Source organism: Myotis brandtii, unplaced genomic scaffold (genome assembly GCF_000412655.1).
Source record: "Myotis brandtii unplaced genomic scaffold, ASM41265v1 scaffold583, whole genome shotgun sequence".
Classification (NCBI taxonomy): domain Eukaryota; kingdom Metazoa; phylum Chordata; class Mammalia; order Chiroptera; family Vespertilionidae; genus Myotis; species Myotis brandtii.
Window position 1 is genome coordinate 192424 of NW_005370191.1, and position 16546 is coordinate 208969.

The following is a 16546-nucleotide window of genomic DNA, read 5'->3' on the forward strand; positions in this document are numbered from 1 at the left end:
AAGACTTTTGCCTATTTTCTAATTGAGCTGTTTTCTAACTCTTGAATTTAGAGTGTTCTATATATATTCTGGATACAAGTCCTTTGTCAAATATATGATTTGCAAATATTTTATCCCAGTCTGTGGCTTCTCTTTTCATCCTATTAATGTGCTCTTTCACAGAGTAAAAGTTTTTTAAAATTTTGGTTGACATACAATTTATCAATTTTTTTGTTTAATAGTACATTATGCTTTTGGAGTTGTAGGAGTTGTGTCAAAAAACTCTTCACCTGACCCTGTGTCATGAAGATATTTACCTGTGTTTTCTTCTGAAAGGTTTACATTTTATATTTAGATCTATCATCCATTTTGTGTTAATTTTTTTCATAGAGCTGAGGTCCAGTTCTTTTCCTGTTTGTCCAATTGCTTTAACACCATTTGCTGAAGAGACTTTCTTTCCCCATTCAACTGCTTTTACACTATTGTCAAAATCAGCTGGCTGTACTTGTGTGAATCAATTTCTGGGTTCTCCGTTCCATTTTATTGATTTTTGTGTCTATCCCTTGGGAGATACCACACTGCCTTGATATCGTGTTTATATTTTAAGTATTAAAATCAGGGAGTATGATTCCAACTCTTTCTTTTTCAAAATTGCTTTAACTTTTCTTGCCTTTCCATATAACTTTTACAACAAACTTGTTTAAATCTGCAAAAATTCTTGCTGGGATTTTCTTGCTGGTAATTGTATTAAAGCTAGAAATCAATTTGAAGAGAATTGATATCTTTACTGTTAAATCTTCCAATACACGGACATGGTATAGCTATGTATTTACTTAGATTTTTAATTTTTTTCATCAGCATTTGTAGATTTTCGGCATATAGATTTTGTAGATGTTTTCTTAGATGTATATGTAAATATTTCTCCCACTCCCCCCCCATCTCTGGGGTAACTATAAATGGTATTATTGTGTTTTAAATTTTAGTTTCAAATTGTTTATTGCCAGTGTGTAGAAATACAATTGATTTTTTGTATGTTAATCTTGTATCCTGCAAACTTCCTAAACTCATTTATTAATTAGAAGTTTTTTTTATAGACTCTTGGGATTTTTTATGTATATAGTCATGTCATCTGCAAATAGAGGCAGTTTTATTTCTTCCTTTCCAATCTATATCCTTTTCTTGCCTTATTGCATTGGCTGAAATAAGAGTGGTGAGAGAAGACAGTCTTTTAAAAGAAAGGTGGCCATGCCCAGCCTGTGTGGTTCAGTGGTTGAGTGTGGGCCTATGAACCAGGAGGTCACGGTTTGATTCTGAATCAGGGCACATACCCAGGTTGCTGGCTCAATCCTCAGTAGGGAGCATGCAAGAAGCAGCTGATTGATGATTCTCTCATCATTGATGTTTCTTCCTATCTCTCCCTCTCCCTCTCCCTCTCCCTCTCCCTTTCTGAAATCAGTAAAATAAAAACAAAAAGAAAGGTGGCCAGTCTTTTACTATTAAGTATAATGGTAGTTGTAGGTTTTTTTGTAGATGCTCTTTATAAGGTTGAAGAAGTTTCTTCTATTCTTTGTTTGCCTAACATTTTTTAAAATCATAAATGGAATGATTATGTTGAATAGTTTTTCTCCATAAACTGAAATGATCATATGAACTTTTTCCTTTAGAGTGTTAATGTTATATATATATATATATATCAAAAGAAATTTTATTTAAAAATACTTTACAGCCCTAGCCGGTTTGGCTCGATGGATAGAGCGTTGGCCTGTGGACTGAAAGATCCCAGGTTCCATTCTGGTCAAGGGTACATGCCCGGGTTGCAGGCTTGATCCCCAGTAGGGGGTGTGCAGGAGGCAGCCAATCAATGATTCTCTATCATCATTGATGTTTCTCTCTCTCTCTCTCTCTCTCAACCCTCCATCCCCACCAAAGACAGCACTCAGGTCAACTACAACAAAAGAAACTTTATTTAAAAATACTTTACAGACGTGGGTGCTTGAAAAAGCTCTTTAGTTAACTGTATATAAATGAAAAAATTAATAAATAACATTAGTATAACAGACCTGAACATGAACACACTGGCAAAACAAATGGACTTAAAATGGAAATGAATCTTAAAGCTCTGCTATTCCCTGTATGAATATTTACCTGCTGTTTTTCTTATTTTTTACAAGTGAGAAAGATTAAATACTATGAATATAAAGTTTCTTATATTAATGACACACTTTTAAAATAGCCAACAAAAATCTCACCTACGCTTTCTATTTAACTTCCACACTGATGCACAGAGCGAGGCTCTTTGTCCTGGAGAAGCATCAGCTCTCAGACCCACCCAGGTCCAGAATGTTAAGTCACAAGTAAGGAGAACCTCAGAGAGAACTGTTTCTATCCCCACATTCTTTATTAGTTAAAGGCAGGGAAGAACTCAGAAAAGGGAGAGAAAAAAGTAAAATGCTATTACATAGAAAACATTTTTTTTTTCCTTTCCCCCCTGAAACCTAGTGGTCACAATTCTGAAGACAGGCTCCTGGTCACAGTTCTTGCTGCCTTTTCCAGGGAAAACTCGATCCCCAGAGAGGGCACTCACTGCTTAATGCTCTAAGTCTGAAAGCTTCCGACAAAAGGGAGGCATGATGTAGTAGATAAGTTAATTGGTTTCCTTATATTGCACCATCTTTGAAATCAGCTTCACTTGGTCATGGTTTATAATTCTTTTTATATATAGTAGTCCCCACTTATCTGCGGGGGGATACATTCCAAGACCCAAGTGGCTACCTAAACACAGATAGTACCAAACCTTATATATACTGTGTTTTTCTTTCATTTTTTAATCTTTATTGTTGAAAGTATCACATATGTAAAATAAGGGCTACCTCGACAGTTGATCTGATAACCAAGACGGCTTCAAAGTGATTAATGGATGGGTAGTTTATACAGTGTGGATATGCTGGACAAAGGATTGAATCACATCCCTGGAGAGCAGGAAGGCGAGATTTCATCACACTATTAAGAGCAGCACGCTATTTCAAACTTATGAATTATTTCTGTAATATCCCATGTAATATTATCAGAAGCAAGTTGACCATGGGCAACTGAAACCTTGGAAAGTGAAACCAGGGATAAAGGGAGACTACTGTTGAATTCAATTTGCTAACATTTTGTTGAGGATTTTTGCATCTTTGTTCATGAGAGATACTGGTCTGTAGTTTTCTTCTTTTATATTTGTCTAGTTTTGACCTCATGAAATTAGTTGGGAAATGTTCCTTCCTACTCTGTTTTCTGTTTTCTGATATTGTGTGTATAATTCGTCTCATTTCTTCTTTGGTAGAATTCACCAGTGAAACCATCTGGACCTAGATATTTCTTTTTCTAAAGGTTTTTCTTAAAGCTATTAATTAAATTAATAGTTATAGGGCTATTCAGATTATCAATTTCATCTTGAGTGAGTTTGGTTGGTTGTGGTTTTCTAGGAATTGGTCCATTTCACCTAAGTTGTCAAATTTATGTATGTAGAGTTGTTTGTATTATTCTCTTAGTATCTTTCAGTGTATGAGGGATCTTTAGGGCTGTTCCCACTTTCATTTCTAATAATCATAATTTGAGTCTTCTTTCTCTTGTCCCCTCTTTTTAGCCAGTCTTGCAAGGTCAATTTTATTTATCTTTTCAAAGAACTAGCTTCTGAGTTGAGTTTCTTTATTGTCTTTCTGTGTATCATTGATTTTTGCTCTTTATTATTTCCTCCCATCTTACTGCTTTGGCTTTATTTGGCTCTTCTTTTTCTAGTTCCTTGAGGTAGCTTAGATTATGCTTCCCTTCTTTTTTTTTTTTAAGAGAATATTTTTAAAAAATATATATTTTAATTGATTTTTTACAGAGAGGATGGGAGAGGGATAGAGAGTTAGAAACATCGATGAGAGAGAAACATCGATCAGCTGCCTCCTGCACACTCTCTACTGGGTATGTGCCCGCAACCAAGGTACATGCCCTTGACCAGAATCGAACCTGGGACCCTTGAGTCCACAGGCCAATGCTCTATCCACTGAGCCAAACTGGTTAGGGCTGCTTCCCTTCTTTTAAAAATACTGAGCAGTTGTTTCAGAATACTCCTTGGTTCCCAGAAGAAATATTTACCCATTAAAACTCAGCTCAGGTGTCACTTCTGAGGCAGAATAGGGTTGTAGCCAGCCTTTCCTCCTCACCTACTACCTTGCCTTCCCTCATTACCCTCCAAACTGGTGGTTAATGAAAGAATCTGAAGCTAAAAAAGAGAACTATGGGATTTAACTAGTGCTGAGAGTTCTTTCTAACCTGCAGTAAAATAAGGTTCCAGGGGTGGGCAAACTTTTTGACTGAGGGCCACAATGGGTTCTTAAACTGGACCGGAGGGCCTGAACAAAAGCATGGATGGAGTGTTTGTGTGAGCTAATATAAATTCAAAGTAAACATCATTACATAAAAGGGTACGGTCTTTTTTTTTTAAGTTTTATTCATTTCAAACGGGCCGGATCCGGCCCGCAGGCTGTAGTTTGCCCACGGCTGGTTAGACTCTACCCTAGGCAACTAGAGAGGGGCCTGGGGGCCATAAAAATTCCAACTCACTTGTGTAGGCTTCCAGTTTACAAGGTTATATTGGACTTCACAACTCCATGGCAAGACAGGAATTACCCCATTTGAATGATGGGAAAACTCAAGCAGAGCGTAGTTCGAGGTCCCCAATGCAGGCCTAACGCATTTCCAGAGGGAACTCCAGAAGCTGCACCAATCTGGGCAGAGAGCTTCTCCCCACTGGTCTTAGGGAGCGAGGAACACACACACCCCGCTCAGTGCTTTGCCTTGCCCTGCCCGCCAGGGGGCGCACGTTCCTGCTCCCAGGTCTCGGGAAGCCACCAAAGAACCGGTGGGTGATAGTTGAGCGGGGTGAGTTAGCGTACCCCGAGGGAATCGTGAAACCTGGGCCTCATAGCTTGGATCCCCAAGGGTGGGCCTAGGGTCGGCCGGCAACAGGCAAGGGAGAGGGACAGGTCCCCGTGAACTGCCGGGGAGCCCAGGGACGCTGTCCTCTGTCGAGGGCCACCCCTCACCACTCAATGCCCCCCTCCGTATTTGGGCAACAGGGACTTTGGGCGAGTTCAGCTCGGTCAGGCCTCCTCTGACCAGAGCAACTGCGATGGATGCAGGAGCCCAGACTTGTCTTTAGCTCCTTTGCGATCCCATTCTTCTGCATTCACTGCGTTCCCTGCTGTCACTGCCAGAGCCTCACCCACATTCTCCACGCCCCTAGAATAGCCGCTTCCCCGCCCCACGCCAAGACCCCTCTCTCCCCCCAAGACCCGCCGAGGGCCGGAACTTGGTCTGGCCTAGGGCAGCTGACGCTCCTCCTCCTCTGACCTGGGCCCGCCCCCTGCCCCTGGGCCCGCCTCCGAGACACGTGGTAGATCCATCCTCCCGGAAGCCTCGCGTTACTCCAACGCCTCGCGCGGTTGCCCGAGCGGCTCTCGGTTAGGGGCGGGGAGCACGGAGGCCGGGAAGGCGGTTCGCGGAGCTCGCAGAAGCCCGGGGTCGCCCGCGACCTGGCGTTCCTGTTGAGCGCCCCTTTCCTTCCCTCCTTCGGGTCTGGGGTCCTGGCTGCACCCTCTACTAGGCCGCTTGGCACAACGCGTAAGTGACCTGGCGGGGAAAGGGCCGCGTCCGCAAGGGGGCCATCCTGGACCCGAGAGAGTTGGCGCGAGAGCCGGGGAGCGGGCGGTGGAGGGGCTTGAGGTTGGGGCGATGTATGAATGAATAGAGCCGGCGGTGGCGGTGGAGGAGACGCGGAAGCTTGGGGGTAATGGGCGGGGACTGAGGCCGGAAGCGAAGAGGGGCGTTGAATGCGCCCCCTCCTGGTTACACCTATTGGACAGGAAATGGAGTAGAAAAGGAAGCGAAGTGGCTTGTCACCCCTCACTGATCTCGTCTTTTTCCCGCCAGGGCACGCACCATGGCAGAAAACAGAGAGCACCGTGCGGCCATCGAGGCTGAGCTGGATCCAGTGGAGTACACCCTTCGGAAGCGACTGCCCCACCGCCTGCCCCGGAGGCCCAATGACATTTATGTCAACATGAAGACTGACTTTAAGGCCCAGCTGGTCCGCTGCCAGAAGCTGCTGGACGGTGGGGCGCGGGGTCAGAACGCATGCACTGAGATCTACATTCATGGCTTGGGCCTGGCCATCAATCGTGCAATCAACATTGCCCTGCAGCTGCAGGCGGGCAGCTTCGGGTCCTTGCAGGTGGCCGCCAATACCTCCACGGTGGAGCTTGTTGATGACCTGGAACCAGAGACTGATGCACGAGAGCCGCTGACCCGCATCAGAAACAACTCGGCCATCCACATCCGAGTTTTCAGGGTCACACCGAAGTAATTAAAATGAGTCTGGCTCACTTTGTCCAGCCACCCTCAGCTAGGCTCAGGTATGACTCTCCTTGTACTGAGTACTGTCATGGACCTCCTGCTAGAGTCAGGAAAAGCCTGTCTTCTCATAGCCCAAAGGATTCTGAATTGAGACGGGGAGTGTGTCTCTTGGGCCCAAGCAATAGGCCTTCCTGAATCTTTGTGGTCTGTAACCCACCATTGTCCTAGACAATAAAAAGTATCGAGTTGTGTTAAGTGTCCATCCACCCCACTGCCACTCCTTTCCCCTGTGTAAAGTCTGTGTGTGCTTGAAAAGAAGAGTAGGAAACCTGACAAGTATGTCAATGTAGGAGGGAAACTTGAGGTGCCTTCACAGAGAGCATACATTGTACTAGGGAGAGAGTAACAAACTTTAGTACAATGCAAAAGCATGACAACCCATAGTTTGCCTTAAAATTTCTCATTCGCTCAGAGGCAGGCCTAATGGATAAGGTGTACACTTTTGCCTGCTGAATGCAGCTGGGATAGTTGTATGCTCAGAAGCATCAGGCTCTGGTAGAGGTTCCCAGGCACAGAAAAGGTGGGGGTTTAAAAATGAAAGAAGCAAAAACTAGGGTCTCCTTTGTATCAGCCTCTGGTAGGGATTGACACATGGCTTCATTCATTTCTTGGTCCTGCAGAGCCCAAAGTGTTCAAAGCAACTATGGTCCAGAGCCCTTCAGACCTTTCTGGCTGGGCTGCTCTGTGGGAAAAGAAAGCCTCCCCCCGAATCACTGGGCACAGATAAATACTTTTTGTTTGGATATTTTTAGAAAGATCAGATTTCTCATGTTTATCAAAGTAGAGTCATCTAAAGCAATGTGGTTGGTGATCCATTTGTGGGTCTTGAAATCACTGTACTGGATCATAGACTTAAGAAGCAAGTAGAGTCCTAGTTGGTTTGGCTCAGTGGATAGAGTGTCAGCCTGCAGACTGAAGAGTCCCTGGTTTGATTCTGGTCAAGGGCACATGCCCAGGTTGTGGGCTCCATCCCCAGTGTGGGGCCTGCAGGAGGCAGCTGATCAATGATTCTCTCATCATTGATGTTTTTTTTCTCTCCCTTCCTTTTCAAAATCAATATTTTAAAAAAACAAAAAACTTCAACCCTCAAAGACAATAAAAAAAAGCAAGTAGAAGAAAGTGCAACTTAAATGGCAGTGTTGTTGCCAATTTTTTAGTTAACAATGTGTTTACATATACACACTAGAGACCTAGTGCATGAAATTCTTGCACTGGTAGGGTGTCTAGGCCTGGCCAGCGAGGCTTTCCTTCTGGCTGCCAGCCGCCCCCTGGTGCTCAGCACACATCATAGTGAGTAATTGAATTCCTGGTCTCCCGGTCGAACTCCCGGGGGGGACAAGTTGCATATTAGGCTGTTACATATATAGAAGATATGTAGTAGGTATATGAATTGTTTTACTGTGGTTGAAATCAAGTTTGAAAGCATCTGATTTAAAGGTTAGTAACAGAATTTTATTTTAGTTCACTTGAAAGTAGTTTGATTTAGGTTTTGAAAATCAGGCTTCTCATTTATTGAAATCCCTTCTGGCTTGAGTATTGATGAGGGACTTTGATGCTGGGTGAGTGACTGCCAGTAAAGTGGATTCCTTACAAAAGGACCAGTGCTTCAGTCAAACAACTAAGCATGTGCTGAGTACCTACTGTGAGCCAAGGCCTGGGTTGGGCCCTGGGAATACAAAGGGGTGGATATAGAATGGCCTCTGTCTTCAAGGAGCTCATCATTTAATTGGAAAGGTGGATATACAGTTTTTGTGAATGAGGAAGATGTGTTATAAAAGAATTTAAGTAGTCATGATATGGAAATGTGGAAAAGGAAATGCTAACTTCCTGGTGGGGTCCAAGATGGTTTCACCTTTGACTTGGGTTTCGAAGGATGAATAGGAGTTTGCCAGGCAAAAAAGAAGGGAGAGGGCATATCTGGGTAGAGGGGTTGGTATGCACAAAAGGGGTTCATGAACAGGCAGGACATGTTCTGGGGCTGGAGGGTCACTCAGTGGCTAGAAAGCAGGAGGCGAGGGAGACATGGGAGATATTCCTATCACACCCTTTACCCGCATTTCCCTATCATCCTTGATTGCAAGGCTCCCTTGCCCTGGAGCCCCCCAGTAGCAGAGGGAGCTGGATGGAACTATGTGTCTTCCTGCACGTATGTGTTCTTGTGTCTACGCTTCTGGCCTGGGCCCAGCTGAGGTGGTGGCAGGCAGCCTTTTGCATTTGGTTTGTTTTGGCAGCTATGTCTCCCAGCCTATTTGTTTGTTGTTTCTACTCCATGTTCTCTCGCTGCTTGCCAGTGCGGTTTCCCTCAGTGGCAGTTTTATAGAAATAGCCCTTAGACATTGGACAGTGTGGGGGCTCACCCTTGAGTGTGTGGGGGCATGTAAAGATGAGGGGAAGACTTCTGCATCTATTGGAGTCCATGCATGGTGGGTGGGGCAAGGAACTCCATCCCATTTGTAGTGAGGCTGACTCTGGCTTCTGTCCACCCTCCATCCCCAACTTCTACTGGCTCTCTGAAGTGCCTTTCATCAAAACTAGGGAAACGGGGGAAGGTATGTCCAAATGCAGTTTCCCTCCCTTCTTTTTACTCAACAGCTGCAGAGCCCACAATGAGTGCATAATAACCTCCTACTTCAAAAACATTCTCAGAGGCTAGAATTCAAATGCTTAGCTTGGAAGTGGGTGTAGACATTTGTTCATCATCCATAGCGTTATTGAGCATCCTTTAGTTGTAGGGATTTGTGTTAGGTGCCAGGCCTGCCTGGAGAGGTCTAAACCGTTGGTCCTGTAAAGTCTAATAGGAAGCAGGACAGATAGACTTAAAAAGACAAACAATTTGCATAGTGCTTGGAACTGTCTTGGTGTTTGTAAAGGCTACTATTGTTAGTATGACAGTTTGCTAAGGAATGGTTTGGAGCCTCTTAATGTAACTAGGGAGAGGGGAAGGAAGGTGATTTGTGTGTGTTTGATTCACAAGGCTGGGTTATTAGTTTTGTCAGCTTTTCATTGTGGCTTGCCTGGTAGGGAAGAAGGCCCTCAGGACACATGAACTGGTTTGGATGGGCTGATAAGTAAGTCCCATACTATGTCCCAGATGAGTTCCTGATGCTCCCTCAGGAGTTGGGGAAAGAATGGTATGTTCCACATACCTTTTGTTGTTGTTGTTAATCCTAACCTGAGGATATTTTTTTCCATTGATTTTTTTTAAGAGTGTGGAAAGGAGGAGGGAAGGAGGGAGGGAGGGAGAGAGAGAGAGAGAGAGAGAGAGAGAGAGAGAAATATTGGCTCGAGAGAGACATTGGTCGGTTGCTTCCCGCACTCACCGCAACCCAGACTAGGGAATGAACCAGCAACCCAGGTACATGCCCTTGACTGGAAATCAAACCCGTGACCCCTCATTGAGGGGGATGATGCTCTAAACACTGAGCACACTGGCCAGGGCCCACATACCCTTTTGAACCTATGGAGAAGTTGGACTAGAAGTATGTGTCCAGTGCAGTTTCTTAGGGAAGGAGATGTCTAGCTGCACAGAGATTTGGAGTGAGGCCAAGGTCATCCCACCAAGAAAGAAGTTTGTGAAAATGACCACTTAAGACTCCATCTTCCTAATGACATTCTGGGTGCTTTTTAATTTATGTTTTTTGGCTTAGCCATGTTGTCTAGTTTTTCAATGGTCATGTGTGTTTTTTCTTAATGTATAGTATTAACTCTTTTTAAAAATTGATTTGAGAGAGAGAGAAAGGGAGAGAAACATCGAGTTGTTGTTCCACTTATTTATGCATTTATTGGTTTTCTTGTATGTGTCCTGACGGGAGATCAAACCCATGGCCTTGACATATTGGGACAACACTCTAACCAAATGAACTATCTGGCCAGGTCTGTATTATTTTTGTAATAAGAAAAGTTACAGCCCTGACCGGTTTGGCTCAGTGGGTAGAGCGTCGGCCTTCGGACTGAGGGGTCCCAGGTTCGATTCCGTTCAAGGGGCATGTGCCTTGGTTGCGGGCACGTCCCTAGTGGGGAGTGTGCAGGAGGCAGCTAAATCGATGTTTCTCTCTCATCGATGTTTCTAGCTCTCTGTCCCTCTCCCTTCCTCTCTGTAAAAAAATCAATAAAATATATTAAAAAAAGAAAGAAAGAAAGAAAAGTTACATTTTTACAAACCCTGTTCTTTTGTTCTCTTCTCTATCTAGGTGGGGTGATCAGGGAGCTAGACATCAAACTGATGAGATAATCTCAAGGAGAAGTGATTTCACTGCCCAGTCCAGTAAGGAATAAATATCTGATGAATGGATGGATGGGTGGCTGCACAGTAAGACAGCTTGCTGTCTACTCTGTAACAAGCCTCTGCTCCCTTGAGAAACATCAAATGTCTTGTCACTGGAAATATGCAAGCAGAGAGCTTCATCTTCACGGGACCTCCTAGGTCCCTTCCAAGTCCATGCATCTTGTTTGCTGCAAGAAAAATGTACTAAATACCTGAAAATACTAAAATTGTTTGCTGGCTCATGAAATAAGACATGAACAGAAGTAGGAAGAGCCTGTAGGACCACCCAGTAGAGATCATGCAAAATCCTTAGTCCCCAATCTCCATGTTAACAAAATGAAGCTTTTGTATTCACAATTGTACACCTGTGAAGACCTTACATGGGAGAAAAACATTACTCCCATTAATATTGCAAGTAGTGTTTGGTTTCAATTAGGACTTTCTAATTTTATTTTTGCTTGGACAGGAAAGTTACTCTGGCCAATTTAGTAGCTCTGTCTTCCGATATAGGATGGGTGATGTGGGAAGGGGCTTAGGAATATTCAGCGATGCTCGTGAGCTAGAGATCCTAGGATTGGGCTGACACTTTTCACAGAAACTTAACTGGAGGAAGTGGTTCTGGAGCTCGAGATAGAGGTATTGGTGCTCTGGGAGCCCTGCTGTAAGGACTCAAGTGCTTGGGGGATTCAAGAGGCAAGTAACTGAGAAAGGTGGCCTCATATTGCTTATCTAGAGTGGGCCCACAGGCCTCACTCAGTCCAAGGGCTTTGAGCTTCTTTGGGGACCCACATTGATGGGGCAAGAAATTCTTGGTTGGCCCTACTTTGAATAAACAAAGTTTGAGTCTTGTCTTGATATCTGTGTCTTAACCCATCTCCAACTCCCACAGGGACTCCATTTCACTCAGTTGTATTCAGGGGCAAGTGTCTCCCAAGTGCAGTCAATGTGCCCAGCTTCCCAGAGGGAACAGTAAAAGATGTTGGAGGAAGGTCAGAGAATATGCTGGGGGTTTGGTCTCCCGGCCTCCAAAGTGAGAACAAGTAGCTGGTATAATAGAGCAGAGAGCGTAGAAATCATAGTTAGCATTTGTTGATCACCCTATGTCAGGTATTACATAATCCCACCTCAGCCCTGGGAAGGGATTACTATGATTTTCACCATCCCCATTCTATAGAAACAAGGTTCAGAGATAAAGTCATAAGTCGGTGGCAGCTAGTAAGTGGCAGAGCTCAGGCCACCAACCTGGGCTCCCTTGTTTACTGAACTACCCCTTTAGGTCGTTGGGTTACAGTGCTGCTTGCGGAGAACAAAACCTGGATCTGGTTCTGGCTACTTGTGGCCAAGAAAGCAGCCTTTGCCTCAGTTTCTCCAAATTGATCTTTGCACAGGATTTTCTTTCTCCATCAGGAATCCCTTCTGCAGCATTCTTGCTCCCTTTCCAGCTTCCCAAGGGCCAGGAAGCCCTCCCCCACCCCATCCTCAGCCACCTCACTTCCCAGCACAGAAGGTCTTCTGGGCCACTGGCTGAGAGTCAAGCTGAGAAGCAACTGCTTGGAAAGCAGGGCAGGAGGGGCCCAGAGCCCTCCCTCCACTCCCCCTTATCCCCAACCCCACTCCCGGCAGCTGGGGCTTCATGCTGCCTGGGGTCTGGGACAGCTCAGGGGGGCTGTAAATTTGCTTCTCCTTGGATTTTCGATCTGAATTGGCTGCCAGGAAGATTTCATGGAACAGAGCCTGTCTCCACCCCCGCCATCCTCTGGTCACAACGGTCCCTCTCCAGATCCTGCCTCAGTGGCTGTCTTCACAGGAAGTGGAGGGAGGCCTCTCAAGCTCCCAAGATCCCAGAGCTAGGTTGTCCAGGCATGGCTCTGGCAAGCACTCTGAGGATGAATGGCTTACTTCCCCTCTCTGTGTCCATCTCTGGCTGAGGTGTCTGGAGTGGAGGGACCACATAATGCAAGCCACATATAAGTGATAGCCTTAAACAGGAAACATGTTCAGTGCCTCATGAGTACCAACGTGAACAAGGCCTGTCAGACACTGTCCTTCGCTCTCTGCTCTGATGAACAGGGCACCTGTGCTGCATGACTCCAGAGAGTACCATTCCCATCAGAGTCTATGAATGGCACCCCCTGCAGTTGTGCAGTGTTCAACCTTGACAGTTGTACATGGTGGCCCTGCCAGTGAGAGACCTGAGACATATACGGATAGCAGCACAGAGGAAGGAGACAACTTCCTGCTGGGGGACAGGGAAGGTTTCATAGAGGAGGTAATGCTTGGGTTTGGTCTTTGAAGAACAGGGGCGAGAGTGTGGGCAGGTGATCAGGTGGAAGGCATAGGTTGAGCAAAGGGCAGGAAGCTGAAAATCATCTAACTGTGTTGTGTGATGAACAAAGTGGGAGATTAGGCTGGAGGGTAGTTGGATGGCAGAACACAGAGGGTCTTAGTTCGGAGGCAACCAAGAGCCATTGCAGATTCCTGCTCAGGGGAGTGACTCAAATGAGGCTATTCCATAAGAAAGGTAGTCTAATGGCAGGGTTGGGGATTAACTGGAGGGGTCAGTGAGGAGCCTGCAGTGGTCCTGGGACTGAGTCAGCACCATGCCAGAGGAATAGAAGCAGGAAGGTGGAGGGGGTGCTGGGCAGGAGGTGGTGAATTGGTGAATGTTGGAGGGAGAGCCCCAGGTAGCTTCCTGTTTTCTTCCTTATCCTCAGGGTCCCCTGATGAGGACAGATAGGTGGACCCTGCTGGGCAGTACCCAAGAACACCTGGGTTGAAGTTGTCCTTTGAACCAGCCTCTGCCCTCCTAGCAGGATTCCACAGTTTAGGGAAAGCTGCGATCATAGCTTTCTCTTTGGAAGCCACAGAGGATGAGCCAGCACCACCCCTGTCCAGAAGGCCCAGCACCTGTGCTCATGGCCCATCTTCCTTCCTTTCCTGAAGGTAAGGGCCTCTGACAAATTGCTGTCAGAGGGGAGGGAGGAGCAGGTCCCACAGCCCAAGAGGCTCCTCCTCTCCTCCCTCTCTTCAGGCTGTGTCCCCCCACCCCGCCCCCCATCTGTTCCTGGTCTCTTCGTGGTCAGGTCAGGACAGTGACGCAGGAGTCAGGAGTTGAGGACTGAGAGAGAGAGCCTGGGGGTTGGGGGTTAGGGACAGAACACATGTGCGGACGTGTTTGGACGTGAGTGTGCATGTGCTTGTCTCACAGCTGGAATCTGGGAAGGAAGCAGAACTAGGTTCTGAAGGCCAAGAGGGGCTGGGAGTCTGCCTGGTGCTGAGAGGGAAGCTGGGACCAGAGGGCATAGTGGGGCGTGCAGACCCACATCCAGTACACCTGGTTCAAGGAGGGCTCCCAATGTAGGCTCGAGGTGAGCCGAGGGCAGGAGAGCAGAGTGGGAGAGAGTCAGGTCCTCATTACTTCCGCCAGAAACACGGCAACCTCTCCATCTTTCTGAACCCCTCTTTGATCATGCTCTCCCCCCACCCCCTTATGTCTCCCCTCACCTCATTCAGGTCTTCTTCATTCAGGTCACCTCAGCATGCGTCCCTGCTTGCCTGATCTAAAATTGCAGCCTCTTCTAACACTCCTGTCCCCCCTTCTGTGCCTGTTCTTAGTCCTTATTGCCATTGGAGATCCTCTTTTATTCATATTTGTGTTTGCCGTCTGCCTCTACTAGAATGTTAGCTCCACCAGGGCAGGCATTCTTGTCTGTTTCATGCGCTGCTCTATCGCCAGGTCCTGGCCAAGAGTAGGTATTTATATGTAGATTTCTTGAATGAATGAATATTTATTTCATTTTTTAAAATTTTCTCACTGAGGATATGTTTCCATTGATTTTTATTTATTTTTTGAAAATATATTTTTATTGATTTCAGAGATGAAGGGAGAGGGAGAGAGAAATAAAAACATCAATGATGAGAGAATCATTTTTTTCTTTTTTTAATATATATATTTTTTATTGATTTCAAAGAGGAAGAAAGAAGGAGAGAGATAGAAACATCAATGATGAGAGAGAATCATTGATCGGGTACCTCCTGCATGCCCCATATGGGGGATCGAGCCTGCAACCTGGGCATGTGCCCTTGACCGGGCATCAAACAGTAACCTCCTGGTTCATAGGTCAATGCTCAACCACTGAGCCACGCCAGCTTAGCTTCACTGATTTTTAGAGAGAGAGGAAGGGTGGGAGGAGAGAGAGAGAGAGAGAAATATCTGAGAGAAAAACATCAATCAGTTGCCTCCTGCAACCGAAGTATGTGTCCTGACCAGGAATCGAACCCACAACCTTTTGGTGTATGGGATGATGCTCCAACCAACCCGGCCAAGGCTGAATATTCATTTCTTGAAGAAACAAACATTTCTTTAAAAAAAAAAATAAAGATTTTTAGAGAGAAAGGAAGGGAGAGGGATAGAGAGATAGAAGCATCGATGAGAGAGAAACATCATAATTGGCTGTCTTCTGCCGGCCCCTTAATAGGCATCAAGCCCAAAACCCGAGCATGTGCCCTAACTGGGAATGGAACCATGACCTCCTGGTTCATAGGTCAGTTTTCAACCACTGAGCCATACCAGCCGGGTGAAACAAGTATTTCTTGAATGAATGAATGAATGAATGAACATTTCCCAACAAAAGCCACCAGCCAGGTGAAACAAATATTTCTTGAATGAATGAATGAATGAACATTTCCCAACAAAAGCCAAATTCCTTAGAGTGGCATTCAAGGAACCTGACCCCTCCCTAACCAGCTCTCTGGTCTGAGCTCTACCTCTCCTTTCTGTACCCTAGGCACCGGACCCTCCTTTCACTTTGCTTAATTGGCCTCCCACACCCACCTCACATCTTTTCCTATTGAAATCCTACCTGCCCTTCAAGGCTGAGCTCACTGTCAACTCCTCCATTACCGCTTCCTTGACTTCCCCCACAGGAGCTCACCCTCTTCCAAACTCTTACAGCTCAGCTCCGTGCACTCCAGTCCTCCCACACTGCCCGGTGTACACACCTTATCTCGACAGTAAGCTGCTAACTCCATCCAGGAGACAGGAGCTCGGTCTCAGCACATCTTTTTGTCTTGCAAAGTGTGTAGTCAAGTGTCTTGCATAAAGAAGGCACTGAACACATGAATAAAATATTTCTAATATCATGAGACCAGGTAGGGAGTGAAGGAACTACCTGTAGGACTTTGCTGTCTTATGAAACCTGCACGAGGTAGGCCTGGTACTTGCCTTGTACCCATCTGACAGGTGAGGACACAGGCTCAGGGGCTGAGGCCATTTTCTGAGGTTTGAGAGCCAGCCAGCCTTGGTCCCAGCTTTAGGAAGATTGCTCTCCTAAAGCCACCTCCCTGCCTCAGGGCTTCCTACAATTCACAAAGGAGTAGCTGCAACTCCCAACTGCCAGCGCTCTGGGGGTTAGCTTTATTCCAGAGTTCCTAAGAATTCTGCCACACAGGCTGGCCTGTGTCACAGGACAAAGAAACGATGTCGCAGTGCATGTGTGTCCTGCAGAGCATACCATGTGATTTGTGCCCTAAAAGTTCAATTCCTGGCTTTTCAGGGTCCTAGAATGTGAGGAGGGGGGAGAAGACCCCCCACATTTCTTGCTCCCTACGCCATCAAATCCCTCAACACGAACAACACTGGTTCTAGAACAAGTACAGGGGCGGTGAGAAGAAAGGCAGCTGACTCGTCCCTGCCAGCACCTTCCTGGCTTCCCGATCCAGCGCCTTCGCAGAAACCTAGGCACTTCCAGCTCTGAGCCCCCGCGCACGATCTGCGTGCCCCCCAGGGAGGCGCGGGGCCCCTCGCCTTTCCCAGAGTGGCCCTCCTTCCAGGCGCAGGCGGCCTGCCCAGCCCGG

At 46.2% G+C, this 16546-nt stretch overlaps 2 protein-coding genes across 5 annotated transcripts in view; both read left to right on the forward strand.

Annotated features, from left to right (window-relative positions):
* POP7 (POP7 homolog, ribonuclease P/MRP subunit) overlaps positions 1 to 6632 on the forward strand; it is a 13871-nt gene extending 7239 nt beyond the window's left edge. For 3 of the 4 annotated variants that reach the window (XM_014550161.1, XM_005879108.2, XM_014550162.1), the window contains exon 2: positions 5944 to 6632. In XM_014550161.1, coding sequence (XP_014405647.1) covers positions 5944 to 6376 — 433 coding nt within the window. In that variant the 3' untranslated portion in view covers positions 6377 to 6632. Of the gene's footprint in view, positions 1 to 5404; positions 5635 to 5943 lie in introns of those variants that run through there. The other variant, XM_005879107.2, reaches the window with a different exon arrangement.
* A 6773-nt stretch (positions 6633 to 13405) lies between these two features.
* EPO (erythropoietin) overlaps positions 13406 to 16546 on the forward strand; it is a 5987-nt gene continuing 2846 nt past the window's right edge. Inside the window, exon 1 of the mRNA XM_005879158.2 lies at positions 13406 to 13633. Coding sequence (XP_005879220.2) covers positions 13561 to 13633 — 73 coding nt within the window. The 5' untranslated portion in view covers positions 13406 to 13560. The remainder of the gene's footprint in view (positions 13634 to 16546) is intronic.